At 38.9% G+C, this 26,849-nt stretch overlaps 3 protein-coding genes across 3 annotated transcripts; 2 read left to right on the forward strand and 1 right to left on the reverse strand.

Moving 5' to 3' along the window:
* The first annotated feature begins 1,912 nt into the window (after positions 1-1,912).
* tppp2 (tubulin polymerization-promoting protein family member 2) lies at positions 1,913-5,558 on the forward strand. Its single transcript, XM_070828041.1, has 4 exons — positions 1,913-2,014; positions 3,061-3,252; positions 3,901-4,054; positions 4,786-5,558. Exons 2-4 carry the CDS (start codon positions 3,062-3,064, stop codon positions 4,975-4,977), a joined length of 537 nt encoding a protein of 178 aa, XP_070684142.1. The 5' UTR covers positions 1,913-2,014; position 3,061; the 3' UTR covers positions 4,978-5,558.
* A 3,108-nt stretch (positions 5,559-8,666) lies between these two features.
* Positions 8,667-10,489, forward strand: LOC139199386 (complement C1q-like protein 4). Its single transcript, XM_070828450.1, has 4 exons — positions 8,667-8,760; positions 9,205-9,384; positions 9,794-9,925; positions 10,191-10,489. Exons 1-4 carry the CDS (start codon positions 8,667-8,669, stop codon positions 10,487-10,489), a joined length of 705 nt encoding a protein of 234 aa, XP_070684551.1.
* A 4,753-nt stretch (positions 10,490-15,242) lies between these two features.
* On the reverse strand, positions 15,243-16,992 carry LOC139199318 (ecto-ADP-ribosyltransferase 5-like). Its single transcript, XM_070828366.1, has 3 exons — positions 16,963-16,992; positions 16,738-16,850; positions 15,243-16,156 (listed from the first exon to the last, which is right to left on the reverse strand). Exons 2-3 carry the CDS (start codon positions 16,810-16,812, stop codon positions 15,407-15,409), a joined length of 825 nt encoding a protein of 274 aa, XP_070684467.1. The 5' UTR covers positions 16,813-16,850; positions 16,963-16,992; the 3' UTR covers positions 15,243-15,406.
* Positions 16,993-26,849: the final 9,857 nt, after the last annotated feature.

Genomic DNA, 26,849 nt, shown 5'->3' on the forward strand with positions numbered 1-26,849 from the left:
TTGCATGCTCCCACATTGATTGTCTATTACACAGACTAACAATACGCCACAACTAAAGCCTTTCAGTATTCTTTCATGCTTTTGCAGTAAAACATGTATCAATAATGTTGTAAATCCGGGAGTAAAAAGTCTATATTTGTAAGACTAATTAATTGAAAAATATCAAATTTTCATCTACTTCCAGCGGTTAAAATATAAATGTTTATCTATACATACATAACTTCAAGTACAGGAGCAAGATATGTCTGAATAGGACCTTGACTAAAATGGCTTTGAAAATTAGTTGGTTTCATTAATATAAATGTAAAGTCGGAGCTCTATTTACACTGTCTCAAAGCCAGCTCCTGGCTCAGCCAATATAAAGGGTTCCAGGAAAAGAGAGAAAGGTTGAGTCAGGTTAGAGTTAAATCTACCCATGAAATCACACATCACATTTTAGATGCTGTATACTAATAATTGGGTACCAGAGAGGAATTTCCACCAAAGGATGTAATTGCTTATTATTTGAGCTCACCCCAGTAATACTAATTTCCTCTCATTTTCAATAATTCATAATTAATTTTGTTCTAACCCACTCAGAAATAATAACATTACGGATGACACTGATATTAGACAGTCAAGTCACTGATATGAAAATTCACTGATCTCTGTGTGATCTGCTAACAAATGAGGCAAGATCAGATCAGCATCAGTCACCTACTAGAGGCTGTGCTTGCTCCTGTGAACATTATACCTTTAATCAACTAAACTTATGGTTTAATTTGTTTACCCTAAAAGAGGTCGCTGAGGACTTTCTTATGTTGCTGATAAGCAGCATCCTAGTCAGTGTTAGTATCTAGTTGAGATTTTGAGTCTAGTCAGGTTAGTTTTTGTAGTAAATATTTCGATTGTGTCTGTTTGTTGGTGCCTTGTATTCAGTGATCTTGTACAACAATAAACTTTATCTTTTTACCATCTGTTTGCCTCGCATCAAGCATTTGAGTCCGTCTTCTTGAGTGTGCTTCTGGTCGTAACAATAACTTGACTTATTCAACTTCAATGATGACCATTTTCTGATGGGATTAATCAGGTTGGGATTGGGCCATGTGGTCATTATTGAAGTTGAATAATCTTTGGACTAGTAGTCCAAAGTAAATACTGTATGTAATTTGTTAAGGTTGAATCAGATAAAAATAAAATAATACCAATGTGAATATTACATTATTAATACAGGATTATCCACAAATCAGATCCCGCTCTCATCAGTGTGTAAAGAGGCCTGCTGTGTATCCCAGGTCTGATATTCAGTTTGATTGATATGAAGTGTGAGATAATGATGATGATGAGATGGGATAATCCTTCCTGTAATGTGTCAGCTTTACGTTGTCAGCGCTCTTTGTTCTTTGTTCTTTGAAGGGCCACTCTCATCTTTGTTCAAACAAGGGGGCTCTTGTGACAATGACGGTAAAAGAGAAGAAGAGAGAAGGCAGGAGGGTGGGAGAGCATGGAGAGTGGGTGTGGGTGTTGACCTTAATGTTATAGAGCGGAGAAAGGGGGGAGAACAGCAAATTCTGTAAAGAATGGAGGAATAAAACACTTTTTTTATACATCACCTCCCCCAAAAACATTGGTTGCAAAAGAAATATCAGATGACATATAACAAAAATGAAAAGAATAATGAATTGAAATTTAAAAAAATAAACAAAATCTGAAATCTTCCCACAATAGCAAGTCTGTGCACAGAGGCGAGGAGCTAATGAGATTGAATAGACACAAGAGAGGCCCATGATGTCATTGACTGTGCTAGCTGGTACTCTCTCCCCCCACCCTTCCCCTTCCCTCTCTCCTCCAGCCTCTCTGTATCTCTCCATTTCTGTCGTCATTGCGCGAAAGCCTGGGAGTGGCAGGAAGGAGGAGAGGCAGAAGAGAACGAAGAAGAAAGAGGAGGAGGAGGACAACAAGGAGGTCGAGCAGCTGTACGCGAATCAGAATTTTCCTGAATATTTTCCCAGCATCCTTTCATTTACGGCAGCAGGTACTTCACTCTCTTTTTCAGCATCACCGTGTCATGCAGTGGTACCTTATACAACAAAGGAGTAATGGAAACAGCAGCAGAAAACAAGTCTTAGGACTACATATTTGACAGTCGCCATAACTAGATGTCCTATTTCATGCTCCAGTGATGACAAATAATGTATAATATTTTTGTGGATATTTATTGATGCAACTGTATGTTTAGATATTAGATTTTCTTCATTTATTTAATATTATTGCCAAAAGTACATGTAGCCATGGCAGAAATGCAACATTTAATCTACAGTGTTATTTATGTACATGATTTTGTATAATATTTGTTTTTATGGTAAGACAGCTTACCCAACTTAACCAATAAAATGTTTCCATCCAAAGAATCTAAATTTAAATACAAGCTGCTACTTTAGGCATGCATGAAAAGTGTGTTTAGATGCACTTCAAGTACATTTCAAATATGGAATCAATGTCTTACTTTTAACTTTTTTTGTGTTGTTCCTATTTTGGCAAACGGCAGTCACAAGTGTAACAGTCAAGTGTGTGCCAGTGTGTGTTAGTGTGTATGAGAGAAATGGAGTAGAGGAGGAGAAGAGAAAGGGAAGACGCTTAGATTCACTATAGATTGAGCAGCAGTAATGTAATTTAGTTGGCCTCAGAGCAGCTTCAGTAATGCCAACATAATGATGGATGTGAATGTTTGCGCGTGTGCGTGTGTATGAGAGGGAGAGAGAAAATGCTCACTTAGACTGATCATGATGGCAGCCAATTCTTGGCAGCAGGAGTGCCAATCAGCTAATAGAGTCATTTCACAAATTGTCCTCTCAAGGGTTTAAAAGTAATTGATCATCAACCAGAGTGAGGATGTTTTGTCATCACATTTTGAAGGGATATTTCAAACTTTGGACAACACAATCATATGCTACTACAGTATTAAGCTGATATCTTGAACATTAGTTTACATCAGTTTGTGTTTGCGTGTGAACCTGTGCCAACATGAATCCCAATTTTTGTGTCAGAAATCTATATTTATTATGTGTGTGTGTCTGTCAGCATGGCTGAGAGCTCAGTGTCTGTAGCAGAAGTGGAGACCGCCTTCCAGAAGTTTGCCGTCCATGGAGACACTAAAGCCACTGGGAAGGAGATGAATGGCAAGAACTTTGTTAAGATCTGCAAGGACTGCCACGTCATTGACGGCAAGAACGTCACCACTACTGATGTTGACATAGTTTTCAGCAAAGTCAAGTAAGATTTTGTTCAGGCTCAACCCTCAACAGCTAAAACATTCACATGTAGAGTGAGCAGTCATCATTGTTTGGTTGTTGAAACAAAATTCATCTAATTAGCACTAAACATAAAGTACAGCCATTAGCTTTGCTGGTATTTGATCATAAACCAAAGCAATTAAAATTCTGACCTGATGCTAGATGAAAAGGTGGGGAACTGTCATTTCATCCTTTGGACACCATGGGCATGTGCACCAGATTTCATGGTTAACAATCCAGTATAAAGTATTAGGATTGATGCTCTCTGTAACACGTCTGTACAAAATGTCACAACAATGCATGTACAGTAATAGTTGTTGCCCTAATCACATTTCATGTCTGTCTTTCTGTTACTCGCACTTACATCCCATTGCTGTTTGGTACATCATTGCTTTCTCAGAAGTGTCTACGGAAGGATTAATGTTGTTTTCCTAGCTTTGTAGGAAAATTTGTAGTGCTTGCTCTTTAATACAAAGATTGCCTAATAATCACACAGTCATAGTCATAGCCTTCTCCCTTTGTTTGCCCCATGGCAGTACATTCATGTGCAAATAGGCACATGACATTATTTGGATAATTTTGTTAGTTTCCTGAAGAAAACATTTGGCAACACTGTGTGTTTCCTCAGGGCTAAGTCAGCTCGTGTAATCACATTTGAGCAGTTCATCCAGGCCATGACAGAGTTGGCTCCCAAACGTTTTAAAGGCAAAAGCAAAGAGGAAGCACTTCAGCAGCTCTATGGTCTCATTGGTGGTAAGGGGCCTGCCAACCTCGGAGTCACTGTGAGTATTTCATCAGTTCTAACAACACACACACACACACACACACACACACACACACACACACACACACACACACACACCTTTCAGCACGCAGCAGCCAGGGACTGGCATCATGAATCCCTCTCATGTTACATGTGATTGTGTTCTGAATGACCCTCCACCATATAACAGATGCCTTATCATGTTTACACCTCAAAATGGATCAGCTTAGTTATAATGGAGAGAATACTGACATTTATCTCAGAGAGGTTAGGTAAGGTTAGATATGTTTAAAGTTTGGGTAAGAACTTACAAGGACTTCAGTCTGTTTGAGTTTCATAACAATTTGTTCACATATTCTTTTTTTGTTTTATTGGCTAAATCTGGTGTATATGCCATTGCCATTGTGTAGCTCCATAATAATAATAATAATAATAATAAGGTTAGGGACGTGCATTATTGTCTGCTACAGAGTTATTCTTGATTATACGACTGGAAGTTGACAGAGAAAAATCCTATCCAATGTATTGGGGAGTTAAACAGACACTTTACATTACAAACCAATTCTTTTCTGGGATAATTCATTGACGTGTTGTAAAAATATAAATAACTGAGACTTGAGGAGAAAGGTAAGCATGGGGGATAAATGTATGTGTGTATACCATAAGTTCTCACTTGTATGAGCAAAGGAGTCAAATTATTGCCACTTTGTTATCAATAAAATTTTCACTTTAAATTTCAATTGTTTTTAGAAAGCGGCAAAGGCAGCAGCTGTGGACAGACTGACTGATACCACCAAGTACACCGGAGCTCACAAGGAGCGGTTTGACGAGTCAGGCAAAGGCAAAGGAAAAGCCGGGCGTGAGGACATCCCCGACACCAGCGGCTATGTGACAGCTTACAAGGGCAGCGGCACTTATGATGACAAAGTGAAAGAAGCATAATTCTGCTTGCAGATCATGATAACTTTCTTTCCTCAACAACTTAAATTAGTTTAAACAAAAACATAAATTCACTGGTTAATCTATTTTTGAAGACAAAACAAATATACTGTATATGTTCTGAGGGCCCAGCATAGTATGACAACACAAGTAAAGAAAAAAACATAATTAGAGTTTCAAAATGACGACCAGGATGGGAAACAAATTGGGTCATAGCATGAACACTGATAGTGCTCTGTATATTGTCAGTGATTTATCAGCAAACAAAAGATAAAACTCCACTTTATGCCAAGCATGCTTTAAAGAAACTAACCCCCGCTTTGCACTACAGCTTAACACTGTGCCTTAATATTGATGTAGCCGTTAGTGTAGATGCTCTGAAATACAGTGATGTGGTGCAATCTTCTGTTACTCTGATGCAATGGATTAGAATTTAGCTGGTTTCAAGAAATGACACTATATTAGTAGTCACTGCTTCACTTGCTAAGCTTTTATTTTAATATTTCAGTGCCTTTCAGTGCCTGCTACATGACCAATCAGCCCATTATTATTCCTATCATAGAACATATTCATATCATTAAAGGAAATGTATATAAGTACAATATACAGAAAAATCTAACAAGCAGTGAAGAACAGAGAATTATACAGTACTGATTAAGCCACAGTACGGGCCACTCTTACGTTGTCTTTGTTCTTTATGTATTTCTTACTGACAACATTATGCTGTGATTCTTAACGCTCATATAATATAACCTTTCGCGCTGTTTTGCTCCAGGTTGAATCAATTACGAATGTCCATTTTCTTCAAGAATTAAAGGCTGAAAAATGAATTTTAAGAGACGTGAATGTAATAATCTAAATAAATAATAAATAAATAGAAAATGCATTAACATGACAGTTTTACATGTGTATTATGATGTATATTATCACATCATACTTCATCTATTTTACTGTTCTGTAACCTGGGTGGGATACTGTGATGTAACATCATAAGAGAAGACCTATATGGTGCTTTTTTTTTCATCATTTGAGTAAATAGTAACATATAGTAAATACTAAGAAATTGTGTAGTTTTCAGAAGTAAGATCTTTTTTTTTTAATACATAACAGTTTGGATCCTGACCTCACCTAAATTTACAGTCTGAATTACAGTACAGTTTACAGAAAACAATTTCTCTATAGGTTCTCTGGGGATAAGGACTACTTAAGGACTATGAAGAGTAAGATTAGCTGATTTCCAGAAATAGCTGGGATACAATTTCACAACATAAAGAGTCTTTGTAGAACTATAAACACTGAAGATACACTAATTGTTCTACCTGGATCCTCCTTGTAATGTGACACTGATGCCATTTATGGAGGATTCATAGGAAGCATTTTAACAATGCTTATCCTATGGTGTTCATGTTTAACAATAGCTTTCCTCCTCTATATCTCACACTATAGGCCAAAGCTGATAAGCATCACTTGGGTTTAGTGTTTGTACTCCCATTGAATTTCATAATACAAAGCCTGTATTCTCTACTTTGCCATGTTCAACTCTTGATTGATTATAAATACTGAGATTTCAATTTCATTCATAATGAAGAAAAATAATCCTAGAAATTGATGTGTGTGCATGTGTTTTATCATTTTCATCCATTCAAATTCACTGTTGGTTATTTATGGTGAAATGTCTTGTCATTCTTTAAAGATATTTAAAAATGCAACTGCTTTTGTGGTCACTTGAAATGCACTGTGAACACAACATTGACATAATATCACTTTGTAAAATTTATATGGTGAATTTGTTAGTTACACATCCAGCATATTTTTGAGAAACAATATCATTCAGTGGGAGCCGTATTTATGCTCAGAAGTCAAAAATTCATTCTCATTTTTGCTCTCTCTCCAACAGGTAGTCCACTTCCACTACAGAAAGACAAACTATTGTGAGTCTACTATAACACAATGATGTTCAAAGTTACAGTGATCAACTACTGCAGTACATATTTTGTTTAAATAATTTGCTAGCAGTATTCAAATAGTCTGCTTAAAGTGTTCATTTTAAGTCTTTTGAATTAAGGCAATTCTATTTTTCTTCTTCTTTTACTTTATTTCCATGATATTTACTTTGTCTCACGGTAGCCTGTCTGCCTCTGGCCTCTACCTGAGGCTGGTGCTGCGAGCACATTGAAATTATGACAGGAGTTTCACTGAAAGTCATTTTCTATCAATGAAAAACAAAGTCTGAGAACAAACTACCAAAAACAAACCAATGAGGTGCAGCAGCTAAACTTGTTGTCCTCAGGTGACCTTGTGTAGTCTACTCACAAGAAACAGTCATGAATGCTTGTAATGGTGACAGAAAACAAATGTGCACGAAAGGGGGAAAGCACCTGTGGTTGAAGGAGTCCACTTGTCAGGTGGACTGATATGTTCCGATAATGCAATGCCTAACATAATAAACGGCAAAACTGTCAGTTTCATTACTTTAAATTCATATAATGAATATATAAGTGGTAATAATAAATGGTTTCCACTGTACTTAACACAAATACATTTATTTTGGAGGAGTTTTATAGAAAACCCATTGAACCAACTATTGTGAGACAGGTGAGGTTACTGTGTGTAATTAATCTTGCTGTATTACAGAACTGTAAAGTATCAATTATGAGTAATGAGATACACAATAGACTATTCAACTCTTGTGACCTACAAAGTGTCCTTACTACTCATGAAAACTATGTAAAATGTTTTTAAAAAAAATAACACTAGTGTCAAAATACAATGTCAAACTGCATCCATGTGATCCAATGACTAAATAAAGATATGCACGATTGGAAACACCAGCCTAGACAAAACTAGGGCCTTCTTTGACCCAGTTTCATCAGTTTCCAACTGAGGGACAGGTACAGAGGAATAATGCAGCAGGCTTATCGTGAACAACAAAGTGAGCGATCCCATCAACCAATCTGACACCTCTGACCTAATAACCAATGTATACACTGGGGAGCTTATCAGGACAGTCCCTGGTGAAACCTGCTCTCACAGGTCACACCTATAGCCTGTGGAGCGCAGGGTTGAAAGTGTGCATGGGAGGGGATGAAGTTCACTGTTCACTGGAGAGCCAGTTGACTGGACACAGAGATCTCTCCTCCCACTTGGAAATAAAAGTGACCTGAAAAGCAACATCTCTTACAAGCCGTCATTGTGCATACTACTGCATGACTCCAGTGTTATTATTATTATTTTTTTTTAACCTATTTCTATTTATCAGGATCACTAGTGGTTTAAACGCTGGACTAAAAGATTTTACGTGGATACAGATTGAAGAGGAGCTTCACTGTTGGATTGCAGTGAGTGACCATTTTTAGTAAAATGATACAAATACAAAGTCACATCTGGACAAATAGTGTCCAGCAGTGTGATTAACGCTAAACTTAATTAAAGAACTGAAACATATATGCTAATTGGAACATTTTGGCCATCTTGACCAATGAGACCATTAATGAAATTGAACCTGTGAAATCATTTTGTCAGTTAACACAAATGTATTCAAAGAAACAAACTACAAAATACAAATCAATTCGGCTTATATGTTGATAAAATACATTTTTTCTACTGACTAAGAAGTTTGTCATTTAGTTACTGCTCTGTATAACTAAAGAACACAAACCTCTCTGTCTGCAGAGATTTCCTTGTGGTGTGAGATGAGAGCTATAACATGCACTCTGTTCATCTTTGCCCTGCTGGGGGACTGTGTGAGAGCTGAAGTCACTATCAGCGACCTACGAAAGGAAGCAGGTACACCAAACTGTTCAATTATTGAAAAGGTCCTTAAGAAAGAGGGCTAACGAGGCATGCCGGTAAGGTGGGTATGCTATGGATGGGTGACAAAGATTCTTGGCAGCCAGCGGTGCAGAGGAATAAAGAGAACAGGGTTTTGTGTGTGAACTCTCTATTTTGTCCCCATGATAACCTATACTGGATGTATTAATTCGTTCTGCCAGTCCTGCTCAGAGAAAATCAACCGCTGACATTTCCGTTGCATTTCACTATTGGGTGTTTGTCTTGAATTGTCACGGCAAAATAATCTGTAAAGGCTACATGTATGTATTACATATATTTGTTGCTATACACTCATGGTGTGTGAGTGTGCTAGTTTATTTTCCAACCCAACAAAGCAAAACAGCAGCTGATTTCAAAATCAATGACACCCTTTTCCTCTCTTTCTTTCCACATTTGTAGTGGCGTGGCAGGAGGAGCTGCCGTGCAGAAAGTGGGACTGTGAGTGCGCATTCAAGCACCAGCTGGGCTGCTGTTGTGCTGCCACGGAGCTCCAAGACGTGGAGGATCAAATCTTTGTGAGATTGATGGACCTGTCGACGAGCATGTCCCAGCTGGGTGACAGCATTCTTGAAGTTATAGGTACTATGGAAACTGGAAACTGGTGGAAATAGTCTATAGATTCAAAGCAAGACCATATTCATGTGATTATAACTGTTGTTGTAACTATATGTTGTTTTGAGTCTATTGTTTGCACATACTGAAGCAAAATTAGATGTTTACAAAACAATCTCACCTCTTGTTACTGTAGATGTTCAACTTTTCATTTTTTCGAGGAGCAGTTTAGATATATTTTGTTCATGTTTGCAAGGTTAATTTTTAAACTCTACAATCCCAAGTGAGCAAACTCCATTTGGTGATGAAGGTGATATTATCAAAAGCTCCATAATAGCTTGGACTTCAAGGTGAGATTGTTCTGCCCTGTGATGAAGACACATCTGACAACATGAGAGTGTGTTTTTCCTCTCCTGTTGACCTACCTCTGTCTCAGGAGGGATAAGGGTTGCGTTCACAGCCTCCATGAGCCGCAGAACAAACTGCTTTGGACCTTTCACCAGAAACAGGCCTGTCCCTTATGAAGTCGTCACCCTCAACCATGGAAGTGGATACAACCCCGCCCTGGGTAAATGCACACACGCAGCAATTTCAATACCATATAAAAGTGTTGTCCAACCATGATTCATGTGATTGCAGAACTTCTGAATGATAAACAACTTCAACCACAGATGAGTGGTGAACTAATCAGCTTTAATATTTTGTTAGTAGATTTAACTTTAATGCCTTTTTAAAAGTCATATTCATTTTATTGGAATTTCTTCTCTGTTTATCCATGGCAGTGCAAATGTGCCGGGTGTTAATTCAGTTTTGAAAAATGATCCTCATTCCAGGACTATTCACAGCTCCTCGTCCTGGTCTGTTCTCCTTCTCCTTCTCGGCCTATTCCAAAGTGAGCGGGGTAGGCGAGAGGATGTACTACAAGTTGCAGCTTGTGAAAAACATGGAGGTGGTGGCATCCACTTTGGAAAACAACAGAGACGACTCAGAAGACTGCAGCTCCCACACGGTATTGCTGTCGCTGCAGCAAGGAGACCAGGTCTATGTAGAGCTGCTGAATGGCAGGCAGCTATGTGGGAACATCGAGGGCGTAAACATCTTCTCTGGCCATCTGATTTACCCCGCTCTTTGAAGCATGCCAATGCCTTATATTCAACAGCACTGTGAGTGCTTTCCTAAACTGCAATGAAAAACATAAAGATAACTTTGATAAAAAATATAATCAAATGCATCTCTGAGATTGTATTTGTATTTCTGGTGAAATGGTGGGTGAAAGTAGAGGGTAGCGTCTTAAATATGGGATGACTGGCACCACACCAAACCATAGAAGTTGACATATAAGTAACTATTTACCTATCTGGTACTCCAATGACTCCAATGAATGTACTGTGTAACTAGGGGTCTGCATACAATTACTAATTAAACACCCTCCAAAAATCCTGAGTCAGTGCATATTTAGATAACTCAATAATTTTGTGTTGTGATACAAGCCCAAGGTACTTTGGGGCCAGGGCTAGGGCTGATGCACAGTCCCTGACAAAGACTCTCTACCCCATATCATGGTCCTGCATGGCATCGTGGTCCTGGAAAAATCCATCCCTTAAAGCTACTGGAGGGCTTTTGCAAATGGTAGAGCAGAGCATATAAATACTGTGTGTTATATTATTTTACAAAACAACAAAGTAAATTACAGGAACAGCAATTTCTAGATTAGTTTCTCCTACATAGCGAGGCACTGCAGACAAGAAGTTTTTTCCTGCACCAGTCAATTTTGATTTTGATTTAATAACATGTCTTTCTTTCAGACTGGTGGAAAGTCCAAAATACACGTTTAGGTGTTTAATTTACTACACTTTGTCTTTTCTAATTATATTAGTTATTTCAATATTTTGCAATTACTGGCCGTTTTCTCAAAATGAGTTTTTTTGATTTGATAAGATAATGCATTATTTATTAAACTGAATTTTATGGTGATATCTATTAGTCCCAAATTTTTTTTCATCCCGTGAACATAAATAATTGCTTACTAGGCATTTCCCAGACCTAAGGTAAAGGAGAGGATAGATAGCTCCAAGCAAAATCATTATACAGTAAGTCAACGGCTGCCAGATACACTTAATCTTAATCTATTTTCTTAATCATCAATGTACGCAGCGATCAGGGGTACGTAGCTGACAAAAGTAGACACCAAAAAGATCATGACTGCATTGAAAGCCCTTTTCTTGATCAAGTTGGAACCCTTCCTCTCTCCTTCCCCTGGCGAGGCTTGTTTCAGAGCCTTGAGAACTGATAAGCAGCAGAAAGAGTTGATGATAAGTAGCAGAAGAAAAAAAGGTTGTGTATATGTACACTGACCTCACATCTTCATTGTACAAGAGCATCAAAGCTGCTTTGCCCACTGATGTTGTCATTCTGTGCCCAGAGTCACCTTGTTCTGTGGCGCCCTCTACAGGTATGGACACTCTGTGTCTTGTAACTTTAAAGGAAATTGTAATACCACACCAGTTAGGAAGCCAAGTTGGTTGCCTATTACAGATTTTGATGATTTTAATGGTTATCAATATTTCAATTCCTATAATCTGCAAGTGAAAACAAATTTTGTACACTTGTAACACTTGCATTTTAAACCAAATGGTTCTCTTTTGAATAATCTAGTAAAGGTCAATACTCAGCCTCCCGAGAGGACAACCACCCCTTGCACAACCACTGCAACTTAAATGATAATTAATTTACATTATGGCAAAGCCATGGGTTATGGCAACTAAATGGATTTTGTCCATACTCTGGCTTACTCAGAGAGTCTAAGACTTGCAAGTAACTTTGAATGGTTATAATCTCTGTCGAACTGACAGATAATCAAAAGGAGGTGGAGTATGCTTATCAGCCTATTATGTTGCTGCTATCACACTTCCAAACTACTATGAACATATTGTTGTGGACATCTGCCCCAGAGGTAATGACTGTTTTACAGTTTCAGTAACACTCCCTCTGCAAATTTTGAGGCAGCCAAATTAAAATCTTCCCATGTTAATTTTTGATTATTTTGGGTGATATGAATTTGGATTGGCTCTCAAAAAACTTATATAGAGCTTAATCTACATAATTTCATTTTCAGTCCTACACAATCAAACAAATCAAACCCTATCTATCAAATCTATCAACCACAATAGATCTTATTTTAACATACGAGCCACTCAAGTACCCCACTAGTGCAATTTTTGCTCAAGATGTCAATGAACTCGCAATCCCAATCTGCCATATGTAAGAAATACTTGCATGGTAAAGAAAATAAATTTCAAACATTTTATTGAGCATTTTTTTTAAATATATAACTGCATCCTTGATAAAATTGAAAATGCACCTTATGAAAATGTAAAACATTACATGGGTAAAATATTTTTCTAATCCCTGTTTTTCCCAAAACATCTTCAAGGCTGTCTCTGTCAGAGATGCTGCTTGGAAGACAGCCAAAACCTCCTTTTAATCTTTTAACAGAAGATTAATCTTAAGCACCAATATAATTGTAGCAGACATATCAGAAAAGCCCAATCTAACTACTTCTTGTTCTCGCTTGCAAATACAAATGGGAATGCAAGTGAATTTTAGAATATTATTGAAACCTTGAAAGATAATTACCTCTCCTTTGCACCCATCTTAAATCTGCAATGAAAATCAAATTATAACTACAAAATGAAGTAGCAAAGCTTCTTCTTCAGTGATGCTTTGCAAAATGCTAAATGAATGTAGCTGAAAATACTGAGAAAAAAAGGAAGCAATATTCTGTACTTTATACCTGTTATGACCCAGGTCATAATGGTTTTGGGATGATGATTTCTGTTGTGTTTCATCAATGCCTGAGGGTGGTGCTTTTGCCTTGTTTGTCCAGTGTCTGGGTTGCAGGTGGTGGCTGCGGATTGGCTGAGGACCTGATGGCATTCACCTTAAAGACTGGCACCTGCTGAGACCAACTCCACTCCTTTTCCTTCTCAGCTCTCAACGGGACCCTGATGTGCCAATTTTCGAGTTGATATTAAATGTGCACTTAAATTAGTACAAGGTGGTTGTAGGGGTGAGAAGCCTTTCTTCTTTTTGATTCCTTTTTCTCTTGTTTTCTTGTTAGGGAAATAGGTAAGAGGCCTGTATTTTCTTTCATTTTATTTTCTTCGGTTAGGTAATTTAGTTAATGTATTTAATAAGATGTTTTGTTTATTGCTTTGGGCTGATCTCACCCTGAAGCTGAAGCTACTCACTAATAAAAACAACTCTTTGTATTGCATCTGCTGTGGCACGGGTCATCCTTGGGAGTGGGGAAAGAGAGGAGTTTCTGTTCCTGAGTTCCTGTGTTGCGTCCAGGCCAGGTGTAACAATACCACTTCACTGTTTACCAGTGGTGGAGTAGCAGCATAGTTGTAGCAGAAGCATTAACAGCAGTATTATTATCATTATTAGTTGTAGTGGTATTTAGATTTCAGTTAGCAGACAGATTTCATGGGGGTGTTCAGGGGAACTTGTTCTCAGGTAATTCAGGTATTTTATAGTTCTTCAGTTTACTGCAGTTTTGACTGTGTACCAGTGAAGTTGTTGCTCTCCTCAGTCGGTCTCTGTGACTCTGTCTAGTAGTAGTATGGATAACAGTAGTAATAGCTGTAGTACTATGAGTGGTAGTAGTAGTACTAGTAGTAGTACAGGTAACAGTAGTACTAGCTCTGTAGTACTATGTGTGGTAGCAGTACTAGTAATAGTAATACAAACTGCTGGGGGTCCAACCAGCCAATCAGCAGCAGCTGTGTTACTGTATCTGGGACCTAAACAGTGCTGACACTGTCACAGTTAAGTTGTGGGTAAAAAAAAAAAATCTCCCAGCATTATGACTTGCGTAAGCTGAATGTGTACACAGCATTCACTGTCAGCCTTTGTCACTTCTTAGAAATGACCATTGATGATCTTTATCTTACATGAAAATGCGTTGCTTAAAATTACATACTTACTAGTCAGTATATAATGATGCTGAAATCTCTGTAAATCTGTAAACAAAGACACACAATTTACAAATACATTCACATGCACATTCAAAAGCATGCAAGTGTGTAAGTTAACTGCATTTAATTTATGAAAGCAATAAGCGTCTGTTTGGGTGTGTTGGGTGTTTGTGTGCTGTATATACATGTGAATGTTAATATCAAGTTTGCAAACACGTGGCTAAGAAGGAGGGTGTTGCTCTGAGCTGCTAAGGGGAATATGACACATTTCCTGCCTTTAGTGGCTCTTTGTTTTAAACTGTTCAACTGCTCTTTGTCCAACTTTGTCTAACTGCATATAGACAAAGTTGGACAAAGAGCAGAAATTTGCACTTTTGTTCTATTATGTTTTAGTCAGTTTATTTGTTGAAGGCGCACCCACATAAACCTCTCTGACGTCACACGAACTCCCCTTGTCATGTTTTTCTTGTTGTGGCACTGACATCTTTCCATTTTTCAACCAGCTGACATGTGTTCACAGAATTCATTTTCATTTTTACCAGGTGAGCCTGGCCATGAAATGATCAAAAGTGCATTGACACACTTGACTGGGAATAAAGGCAGTAGTGTAGTGTGTCCCAATATTGTAAAATGTTACCCTAAATAAGAAAAATCACAGATCAAGAATTTTGCAGAAAAGGACTGTTAGACAGAATACTGCTATTTACATGTTTCTGTTTAAAATGTATTTATTTCATTTAAAAAATTTAATATCATAGAATACATTTGTTGCACAGAGAAAAGCTTATACATGTAAGAACACATCGCAAATGCCTTTTAGAAAAAGTTGTAACAAGTTGTCGCTCATGTTGTTGAGCAATATGCTGTACAATATTTTCATAAGAATCAAAATTTAAGCCTGTAATAATTAAAGAGCCCCTAAGCTTGATTTTTGCAGTTGAGGTGAATGTATGGATATATTGTAATGGGCTTGGATTTTAAAAAGATTAAGCGCACATAGTTTGCTGAACAAGACAAAACTCTCATCTCAATTTTCACTTTGCTGCACCAGTTGAACAAGGGTCACTGGTCTATGGAAAGTATGCAACATTGCAATTTAGATTAGTGTGACTTCCTGCACTCTCCAAGGTATAGACATCTTTACAATCATGCAGACCTTCTACATATCGACCCTTCTTTTTCCCGATAATTTTAAACATCTCATAGGGGGGGATGAGAACCTCTTCCTCGTGCTTCCCTAATGCTGAATATTTGTTTAGGAAAGCACCTAAACAGGTCTTGATTTTAAAGCAGGTCTTGTTACCAAACTGGTTCATGTCTGTTCTGTAAGAACTGGAGGCAAAGAAACCAAAGCGAATTAATTTGTTAACCTTACCAGTTAGCTTGACCTGGGTTCTGCGGTACGTAGTGCGACATCCTTTATTATTACTGAGGATCTGCACAGCGGATGTCATCCAGAAATGTAAGGAGTGAAATGGGAAAGAAGTGGCATAGATTTTTCTGCTGGTTCGTACTGCATGATTGTATGTTTTATAAAACTTTTCATAATCAGATGTATAAACACAGATCGCTTGCATGTGATCCTTAGTTAAAGCCTCATCCCCCTTGTCTTTATCTCTTAGATTTCTTATTGCACACTGTTCTGCATGGTTCCAGACGTTTGCAAATCCTTGTTCTTTGATCTCTTTTTTGAAGTATCTGTCTTTGACCAATTCTGTCATGCTTTCAATGCAGCCAAAGTACATGTCATCAACAGCATTTTCGACCATGCTCATTCGCAAGCCAAAGTCTGCTTTGGGTTGACTGGAGATGTAACTGATCTAGATGGGAAGAAAGAAAGAAATGTTAAGAAAGCTAAAGTGCTCCTTTAGCCTGCGGATAATATTTCTGGCTGCCTGAAAAGTTTGGACAAACTGTTGCTGTTTGGTTGATAAACTACTTTTAGTATTGCATTTTAGTATTAATAACTGCTTTCTTTGCTTAATGATACACAAAATAAATTATTATCACCAATCAATTTTCTTATTTATGCTATTCCCATTATACACCACACACAAAAAATTAAGTAGAAATAAATACAATTATCACTGTAAGAAACTAAGGCCATCATCTAAATATAGCATACACTATATATACTAAATAAGATATAATGAGTGATGAGCATACATTTCTTTACACCCACTAAATATTGGCACAACCTGTTAGCGTAACCTGCCCTGTTGTGAACAGGACATTTTCTCAATAACTTTTGTTTGTTAGGTTTGTAAACACATAATACACTTTGGCTTTTTTTAACGCCGTGTTTTCATGTCAGTTAACGAAAAATGTTTTTTAGTTTTTAGTATTAGAGTCAGTTTTCATTACTCTGTTAACAATAAGCTTGGCGACATGTACCACTCACCTTCTTCGAACTGACAGGCAGCATCCAGCAGAGGAGCAGACACAGTGGCACAAGAATCAGCCTGTTACCCCTCATCACTGCAGTTAGGCAAACAGCTTCTGGATTGACACACACTAGACACACAAAAGACATTTGACATCAGTAAGCATAATAAAGAAATGGCATGTTAAATCTGAAATCAAATCTCATATGTTTTTGACTCAAAAGGCAAAGAGATCAACTCACCGGTCCTTGAAGGTGATGAGTATCAGTCAGAGCAAAAGTTGTGACCAAACAAAAAGTTGTGAATTTTCTAGACTTATATATATACCTTGTCATGTACTGGACAGATCAGCAACCCTCCCCACCACCTCGCACCTCGCACACATGCACATTAGCACGTACTACATGTCAGTTTTCATTTTACCATACTGTGGCCTCTCAAAGGAAATGTGGTTTCTTTTTACCAGAACAATGACACGTTCAGTGTGTCATCTTCTCAAATGCAATTTATAACCAAGGATTTATAACCTGCAGCTCCATCTATGATACATGAACCATCTATGATTACACTTTGCACCTGCAGGCAGTTTATACAATAGATCAGTCAAACCGATTTACTGAGAGCCAAACAGACAGCCTGTATTCCATGCTAATTTCAATGCCAATTAGCAGTGTTTGTCCCTGTCTAGCAAGTAGTTCAAAGTTAAGATCAAGATACTGAACAGCAATCTACAGTATAGTGTAGAATTTGGTCCTTCGGTGCCAAAGCACCGGAATTGAGTTCACAGTTTTGTAATATAGTTTAAGCAAAATGTATGCATAATAAACACTGGTGTATGTCATAGTTATTCAAAACTCTCTTGTACCCAGCATCACAACGTTAGCTACTTTACAACTGAGATAATTATTACAAATAAATTGCACATTACAATTCACAATTCATTTGTATAAATGTGTACCTACTTTTACCATTACTTTTTCTTTTAGAGTTAATTGCAATAATGCATCTGGCAGTTTATTTCAGTTTCAACACTGCTCTTGCCAGTTTCTTCAAAAACTACTCCACCACTTGACTTGAAAGCTGTGTTGGTGAATTCATGGACATTTCCCTACAAATAACAGTTTATATAGTTTATGGTGAATGGGTTGAGCTGCATACCATATTAAGATTCAAGATGCCCTTTATTTATTTATTTGAGTGTACACGGGTGAATAGTGGAAAATTACAAAGTGAGCTATTGGATTATAAAACACTTTTACAATAGCAGTTCATATTACAGCACTTGTTGAACCCTTGTGTGAGAATGAAACGCAGTGTATTTTCTCGCAGCTGTGTCGTGTCATTTTTCCCCCACAGCATTTCCTGCTAGAGGCCACAAGCAACAAAACTAGCACATGAACTCTGTGGACTCATGGAAGTACATGAAAAGACTCTTTTTTAAAAAACAAGGAAACATTCACATTGTTATCTATCTGGTTCACTGCCAATGCAAGGTGGTCATAATGAATGTATCAGAAAAATCTAAATTCAAAACTTCAAAATATTTCATGTGTTTTCCCTACAATATCTGCTTCTTGCTACTTAAGTGTTATTACAGTAATGTTCTGATAATGCAACACCAGATGTGACTGTGTGGGCAGTACCACAGGCCAAACTACAATGGTTTATCAGATTATGTGATTACATGGTGTGTGCTTAGGCCACAGTGATGCACGATCCTTGGAAGTGTTAGCGAATGTTGTTCTTAAACCCCATTCAGCAACATTCGAATGAGACAAGAGAAGAGAGAAATTTACTGTATGCATTCATTGTTTTTTACAAGTTTGATGGCTCAATAAGTAAACTGTTACTGAGGATCATCAGTGTTTAAGACACACACTCACATGCACACACACTCATACACACCACACAAAGATAATACTGGTCAGGGGTCCTGCCAAGTGCACAGAGCATAAATATTAGATATGGACATGACAGATGTGACAGCTGCTGAAAAATTAAACATAGTGGAATAGTGCATAGCTGAAGAGGAGGGTGAATGTGCATGTTTGTATGTATGCGCTGCTGTTGTGTTTTGATTTAACAACACTTGTGAGGTCTACAGGCTTTAATGTGCATATATAAGATATTTTCTTGTTTCTGGTCAACTGAAATGGAGAGTGTATCAGGTTTGGTGGTTGGAATAAATTAGTGACTCTAACAGTGTTCTCATTTCTAATATTGTCGTATAATCTTTAGCTGTTGAACTCTTATGGAGGACAATACAACCACTCACCTTTTCAAAGCATTATACACCTTTTTTTTATCCTTTAACCTTCGATAGTCCTTTCTCACAGAAATTTTAACACGATGGAGAGAGTACAGGTGTCCTTAATTAACATTAACAATGACTGTTGTGTTCAATATCAGGACCCTGAAACTTGCACCTGTACTTTACCTACTTTGCCATATCAAAATGTCTTCTGTGAAAACAGCATTTTAACTGGTATTATGTTTGAGCATATTTCCAGCAGATGGCAGCATTGACCAACTATTTTACTATTTTACCTGACTTGCCAGATCCATTCTCAACACAGTGTTGGTGAGTGTGTATGTTTGCCTGCGTACAAAGCATGAGGTAGCATGGGTAGGCCTCAACCCTACTGCATTCTGATTATTTTTCAATTTAATCCTCAGTAGAGGCTACTCCGTGAGAAGGGGTTACAGGGGGGAAGTCAGGGCATGTTGGATAGATATGGAGAGGAGAGTGGGGGGAACAAATGGATTGCAAAAACAGAGGGAGGGAGAGGAGATACAAGATGTGCTGAGAGCCGATAAAGGCAAAGCCAGGGGTAAGGTAGGTTGGTTTTTTTAGGAAGAGGGGATAAAAAATAAATAGTGGAAGACAGGCTTCAATCTCCTGATACACTGCAGGCCCAGCAGAGAGAGGAGAGAGAAAGCAGCGGCAAGTATGGAGATAGTGAGAAGACAGGAGCATAGAGTGAAGTAAGAGTGCAAGCAAGCAGGGGATGTGTAGGTAGCAAGGAGATGGGAGGGATTGGTGGAGTAGATACTTGGTCTGTCTGTGGCATACCTAGGAGAATAGACTCAGTGGAAAATGAGCGCTGTACAAAACATACACAGTGTGTAAGAGTGTGTGTATAAGAGTATGGGTAGGGAAGGTGTAGTGTTCAGTGAATTATCTCCAGCACTTCCAGCTGAGAAAAAAAATGAATGCAACAAATATAGATGGAAGGGTTGCTATGGCTGGGGAGGTAGGTGCTCAAGAGTCAAAACGCATAGTACATACTGTATTAATGATAGCTCTGGCAGAGCAAAAGAGAGTGAGAGAGAGGTGAGAAGAGAAAGAAGACTAGACTCAACAGATAGGAACAGAAATTAAAATGTGAGAATGTAAGTGCATGAGCAAAAAGGGAGAGTCAAGAAGAAAAGAACACGTAAGGAAGGGAAAGTGTGGAGTGTATGGCGAGAGATGATGGAAAGGTAAAGTAAGGAGTGATATAGGACAGCAAGGTTTGAGGGCAATGAAGAAAGCAAGCGGGTAGGAGGGGAAGGAGGGAGACTGCAAAGGAGAGCAGAAAGGGAGAACAATGCAAGAAATCAAGGAGGGGTATGGGGCAAGGAATGATAACTGTAGCAGGATGAGAGGAAGGAAGAAATGCAGGATGCAACAGGGGGGAAAGCCAGGGGAAGTAAAGCAATGAGTGGAAATGATGAAGTAGGAAAATGAACAGGAGACAGGAATGATGGAAAAGAAGCAGGACAGAAAAGAGGACCAGGAGGTAAGGACTTGGGCTTGGGGAGGAGATACTAGGAAGAAGGAGAAGGAAAGATGTAGGGGCAGAAAGGAGGAAATGCAGAAAGAAGGATGGCAGGGAGAGTGTGTAAAGTAAGGAAACAACCAGAGAGAGAGTGGGAAATACAAAGTCTTGGTAAGTAAGTAGAAGAAAGCAAGGCTAGGTCAGTTTATTTGTATAGCACATTTCAACAACAAGGTAATTCAAAGTGCTTTGCATAAAATGTTAAAAACATTATGACAGAGTGCAAAATAAGCACATTGTTAACACATTATAAAAGACATTATAAAAGGATATTTAAATACAAAGCAGGAGCACAAGAAAATAAAAAAGAATAGTATAAGACAGTTATGAAATTACAAGAATAAAAGTTACAGTACACAGAAAGAAGTGCATAAAATGTTTGATTTAATGAAAGGCAGCAGTAAACAGAAAAATGTTCAGCCTTGGTTTAAAAGAACTGAGAGTGGACCTGCAGTAGGCCTACAGTTTTTCTGGGAGTTTGTTCCAGCTATGTGGTGCATAAAAACTGAATGATGCTGTCCCAGATGATCTGAGAAGTCTGGATAGTTTATAGCAAAGCACCAGGTCAGAAATGTATTTTGGCCCCAAACCATTCAGAGCTCTATATACCAACAGTAGTATTTTGAAATCACTTCTTTGACAGACAGGAAGCCAGCGTAAAGATCTGTGAACTGGAGTAATGTGGTCTAGTCTCTTGGTCTTAGTGATGGCTCGAGCAGCAGTGCTCTGAATTAACTGTAGCTGTCTGATTGACTTTTTAGGGAGGCCTATAAAGACACTGAGACATCATTAAAGCAGTTGAGCCTGCAGAAGATAAACACATTGAAAAGCTGTTGCGAATCCTGCTGAGGCTTTAAGTTTAGGTCTGAGTCCATGAACACCATGATTTCTGGCTTGGTTTGTAGACTTAACATTACAGTTAAAAGCTGTGAAGCTCACTTTTAATCCTTCCTACTTGTCTCCAAAAACAACATTTTCTGTTTACTGTTTGTTCAATTGAAGAAAGTTTGGTCATCCAATGATTGATTTGTTCAATGTACTTAGTGTTTGTTTTTGACAAAGGTTCCTTGGTGATATGGTCTGCATAATTATGCTAATATGTTTTGTTGTTATCCATGATCTGTGGGAGCATGTAGATGTTGAACTGAAGAGGCCCAAGCATGAAGCCTTGGAGAACTGCACATGCCATTTTTGTCCACTCAGAAATGGAAGATTTGATAATCTATAATGTTCATTAGTGAAGTGTCTAGATCAGTGGTCCCCAAACTACGGCCCGCGGGCCGTATTTGGCCCGGCCCCTGAACAATATCAGAGACGCATTATGATTTTTTTTTCAGTCTGGCCACGCCATCGAGACTAATACACGCATAGAACGTGATATTCTATTCCACCCTTCTGCAGTCTGTGCCCCTATCTGAACCCCCCCCCCCCCCCCAGAAAAAAAATCTTTGATTGAAATTTTATTGATTTCATAAATAGTGTAATTTTATTTCAGAAATAGTGTTGTTTATTTCCTGACTTTTTTTTCTGTGAAGATCCCGGAAAGGGTTATTAATATTTGGTTATGTGTGGCTTTCTGGAAAACAATAAATGTTTACATTTAGGCACCCCTGCGATCGTCTCACTTTTTGTGTTACAAACTGACCCCGGCCCCCCATCAGAGAAGGGAAAAGTTATGTGGCCCTCACAGGAAAAAGTTTGGGGACCCCTGGTCTAGATTGTTCTTTTTCTTGTTCTAGGTGTGGCTTGATAACAGCCATGTTCAGGGCCTGTGGGAGATCTGAAAGAAGAGATGTGTTTACAATTTGCAGAAGATCTGGGGTCATGCAGTGAGTGGACAGTGCATGCGGTTGAAAGCCATGAGCTGCGATACAACAATCTACTGAATCATTCGACTCCTCCTCTGACTGTTGGTAGAGGGCCACTGATGAACACCACAGTATTCAGACAGCTGACTGTGTTCAACAGATCAGTGAAGTCTTCTTTTAGTACTTCTGACTCACAACATCATTTGACCCTATGTGCAAATGTTTTTACATTTGGTTGTGCAGCTACAATATGCACGATGATTTCTTTCCCAGGAAGATGATTTACTCTTAGGCTTTGCACCAAGAGAGTTCTACAGAAGACTGCCACTTGTGGATTTATTGCCCTGCATATAACCCTTCTGTCTCTTGGCAGTTGTGTTGGCGCTTATTAGCTGTCTGTAAGCATGATCTCCACTGTTTTGAGTCCATGGTAAAGTGGTGTCATTCCCACGTAGTCCATTCACTTCCACGTACACGTCCAGCCAATGAATTTTGGTCTCCAGCACTGCAACCTTCTGTAGAAGTTTATAGTAGTCATCTCTAGAGAAGGGAGGCATCTAGCTGCTAATTAGCTTTAGTGAGTTGCCACGTCTCCAGTCACTGCAATACAGGCTTGTGCGATTGGTAGGCCACACTCATATAATAATGAGGAGGTCATAGAAATGTTGAAATATAGCAGTAGCTCACTATATATACAAAAAATATGGTCCCAGTGATTAATAGGTATCCAAGAGCCGCTGCTCATAATTTCTTCCAGAAAAAGGTTATCAGCAGAAAAAAGTAAGCAGAGACGAGAGTGAAGCTGTAAAGCGTCTGCACTGTAGAAAGCCGGCATAGCTTTTCGTCCTCTCTACCTTTTACAGAAAATGTAAATAGTAGGGAGATGAAGCTAAAAGTGCAATATTTACCTTTACTACTGGTTATTTGAGCAATGATAGAAGGCTACATTATAAAAGGGAGGGTGGTGCTACAGTACAGGGTATCATTTACACTGTATGAATTCAAGTGTATAATCAGAGGAAATTGGTTAAGTATATACTTGTGGCTGACAAGCAACCAGCCCATGGTGTATCAGGGCTCTTGACCAACGTATTCTGAGATAGGCTCCCCATTCTGTGTCAGGATAAGCAGGTATAGATTTTTTCCGGTTTGTTAAAAGTTTGGCATTTTTGCAATACTTGAATTCTACAATATAAACTTGAGCTGAATTCAAGGCAGAACTGTAAAAGATGTTTGATTGAATTAGGTCTGGTGGATAAAGCAGGAGTGAAAAAAATATTCTGTCCTCGAAAGTCAAAGTCAAGACCAGTCACACTCACAAAACAGTGGCCAGTAGGGAGACATAAACAATCATCATCATGATTGAAACAAAGGGTTTGTGCTTTGGCTTATAGTCCTGATGGTACACAGACTGAAAGGGATGACGTAAACGGATGGAAAGGCACATGGGAGGGGCAGCTGTGATTGAGGGGAGGATTTTAGTTTTAGTGAAGGGAAGCAAGGAGGAGGAATGGAGATAAAGTGGATGGAGTGCTGGATGGATAAAAATGAGTGAGAGGAGGCCAACATGTTACAGAGCAGAGGAGGTGTATATAAAAGCGATATCACTGAGTTACCACCAGTTGAGGATGGCTGGATGATGTATGAAGGTGGATGTTTTTAGTATATTTTTAGTGGATTTGCCCTGGCTGATAGCCATAAAGATGAAAGAAAGACAGGGCAAGGACTGCAAAAAGAAATATTAATTAGTAATAATGCAATGATAATGATAGTGTGGATGAGGGGTTGAAGTAAAAAAAAGGACATAAAAGAGACTACAGTGAGAATAGAGGGATGAGTAGGAGAAAGGACAAGTAAAGTGAAGGAAAAAGGCAACGAAAGAGGAGGTACTGTAGGAGTATATGTAATGTTTTGATGAGCTAGTGCCAGTAGACATAGTAGAAGGGATCCTCTTCAAGTGGGTCACAGAGGCTGCAGCAACAGACATTCATCATACATGGCAGCACAGCATTGTGTGTGTGTATATATGCATGTGAGTGTGTGCGCGCAAATCTCTCACATTGTTAACCTCTTTTAGATACAGTTTTGAAAGGAGTGCATGTGTGTGTCTGTGTGTGCATATCATAGTAAGTCAAGCACCTTTGACAGGCCACAGATGGGTGGGTGGGTGAGGAGAGACTGTTGTCTCCCTCTCATGCTTCTCACTCCATTTTTATTTGGTTTCTATTCAGTTTTACAATTTCCTGCCCTCTCCTCTTTCCTATCTAATTTTATCATTTTATCTTTCTCCTTAATCTTTTGAAATGTTCCTTATTTTTACCTTCCCACCCACTCTCTCTGTTTGAATAGGACATGTTTAGTGACTTTGTGAAATTGAGTTATACCAAATAAAAAGCGCATTATATTCACTGTTATAAATAAAATTTTTAGTTTTGTACCTGAAATACAAAATGAAAGGTAGCACCAGTAAATCTAATACATCACATATACATATTTGAGTTACACTTTTCTCCTTGCCAACTTTTTTTCCACACTAGGAGAAGCATACAATTACATTTGATATCACACATGAAATAGCTGTTGAGAGTGATGTTGGCTTTGTCCAAGTGCATTGTCAAATCTCAGCTGGTGATCATGTTGTTACACCCAAGAAGACAGAGTCAAACGCTCAACACGAGGCAATCAGAAGGTAAAAGGTGCAGTTGTACAAGAACAAAGACAAGGTACCAATAAACAGACACGATCAAAAACACTACAAATACTAACCTGACAAGACTCAAAAACTCTGATACTAACACTCACTTGCTGGAATGCTCGACACAAGGCACAAGATGATCTGGCACAGGACTGGGGAAAACACAGACTGTATCCACCAGGGAAGGGAGCATAGGTGGGGCAGACAATCACAGGAACAGGAAACACAGAAGGGCAGGCTGTCAAGGAGCTGGAAACGAGGGGTAAAAGATGAACGCCACAATAAAAGATGAATTACATACAGTAAAACACATGAACTAACTTTGACAAACTTGACAAGACTCAGCAATACCCCCCCCTACAGCCGGCTCTGGACTGCCCAGGTTCTTCAGGATTCCATCTGTAGAAGTCCCTGATGAATTGCTGGTCCATAATAAAACTGGATGGAATCCATGAGTGTTCCTCTGGCCCATATCCTTTCCAATCCACTAGGAACTGACGACCTCTGCCAATGGCCAATAAACTGAGGAGCCAGCTTCCTGGAAGCCACGTGTAGGGGAAGGTCTTGTGTGGGTAGCCAGGTTTGCTGACCTGGCCTGTAGGATGGTGCGGGTAGCCAATGTTGGTCGGCTGACCTCTTCATCCTGACTGCACTCCTCAGGAGGATCTGCCTGACTCCTGCCCACACCTTTTTGCAGTGGTGAATGTGTGCATGAGCAGATGGGTCTGAAATCTCTTTATGGAAACACTGGGGGTTGATAGTCACATGCACAATGAAACGGTGATAAACCAGTGGGAGAGGTAGGAAAGGTGTTCCTACCTCTACAGACGATGCAGGCGGAAACATACTCCTGGATCTGCTCCTCCCGTTTAGACCACCAGAAGCATTGCCTCACTATAAACAGAGTCCACTGTGACCTTACACTGTGTGTAAGGTGAGAAGTGTGGGCCCAGTGGATGACCTGTGAATGTAAAGTTTCTGGAGCAAACAGACTTGTCACTGGGAACAGAGATTTGTGCATTGGCTTGTTTCACTCCTTCCTCTATGGGACATGGCATGACTCCTATCACCTGGTCAGGTGGCAGGATGCTCTTTAAGAACAAAATCCTAACAGGACAGGGGACAACAAAGACCATATATACACCAGGGCAAGTGGAAACAATCAGGGTGAGGCAGACAATCACAGTAGCGGGAAACGCACAAGGGCAGAAAGTCAAGGGGTCTGAAACGAGAGGGAAAAGATGAACGCCACAATAAAACAGGAAATACATAAAACACATGAACTAACTTTAACAAACTTGACGAGACATAACAGTTGTCATGCTCCAATTACTGTCTTCACTTTAAAAATTATATGTTGAGCTCAGGGTACTTGATTTTTTCTTGAAAAGTTGCATGTAACCCAGGCAATGTTATTTCTGTATGAACATGGATTTTGTAGGATTTTGTATGTTGACTGGCCTCACGCATTCTTGATTTTTGTTATTTTTCGTATGTGCTGAATTCAGTGTGCAGCGCATTAAGAAAAGACAATGTGTGTTTTCACAGCAGGCAGAAAGGTAGAAGCTTTTTTCAATAATTAACAGCAAGCAATTTGGGTTTCAGTGTCTTGCCCAAGTAAACTTTGACATATGGACTGGAGGAGCCAGGTATCGGCTTGTATGTATTTGAGTGGCCACTGCATTACGTAGCTTGATAACAGTGCAGTAGGGTCCAGAAAAAGTTGAACCAGGTTCAACTTTTTTGCTGGGTGACCTTGCATTTTTTTTTACCTGAGCCCTCTTTGTTGGCATCTCTGCTGCACC

The sequence above is a fragment of the Pempheris klunzingeri genome, chromosome 3 (assembly GCF_042242105.1).
Source record: "Pempheris klunzingeri isolate RE-2024b chromosome 3, fPemKlu1.hap1, whole genome shotgun sequence".
Taxonomy (NCBI): Eukaryota; Metazoa; Chordata; class Actinopteri; order Acropomatiformes; family Pempheridae; genus Pempheris; species Pempheris klunzingeri.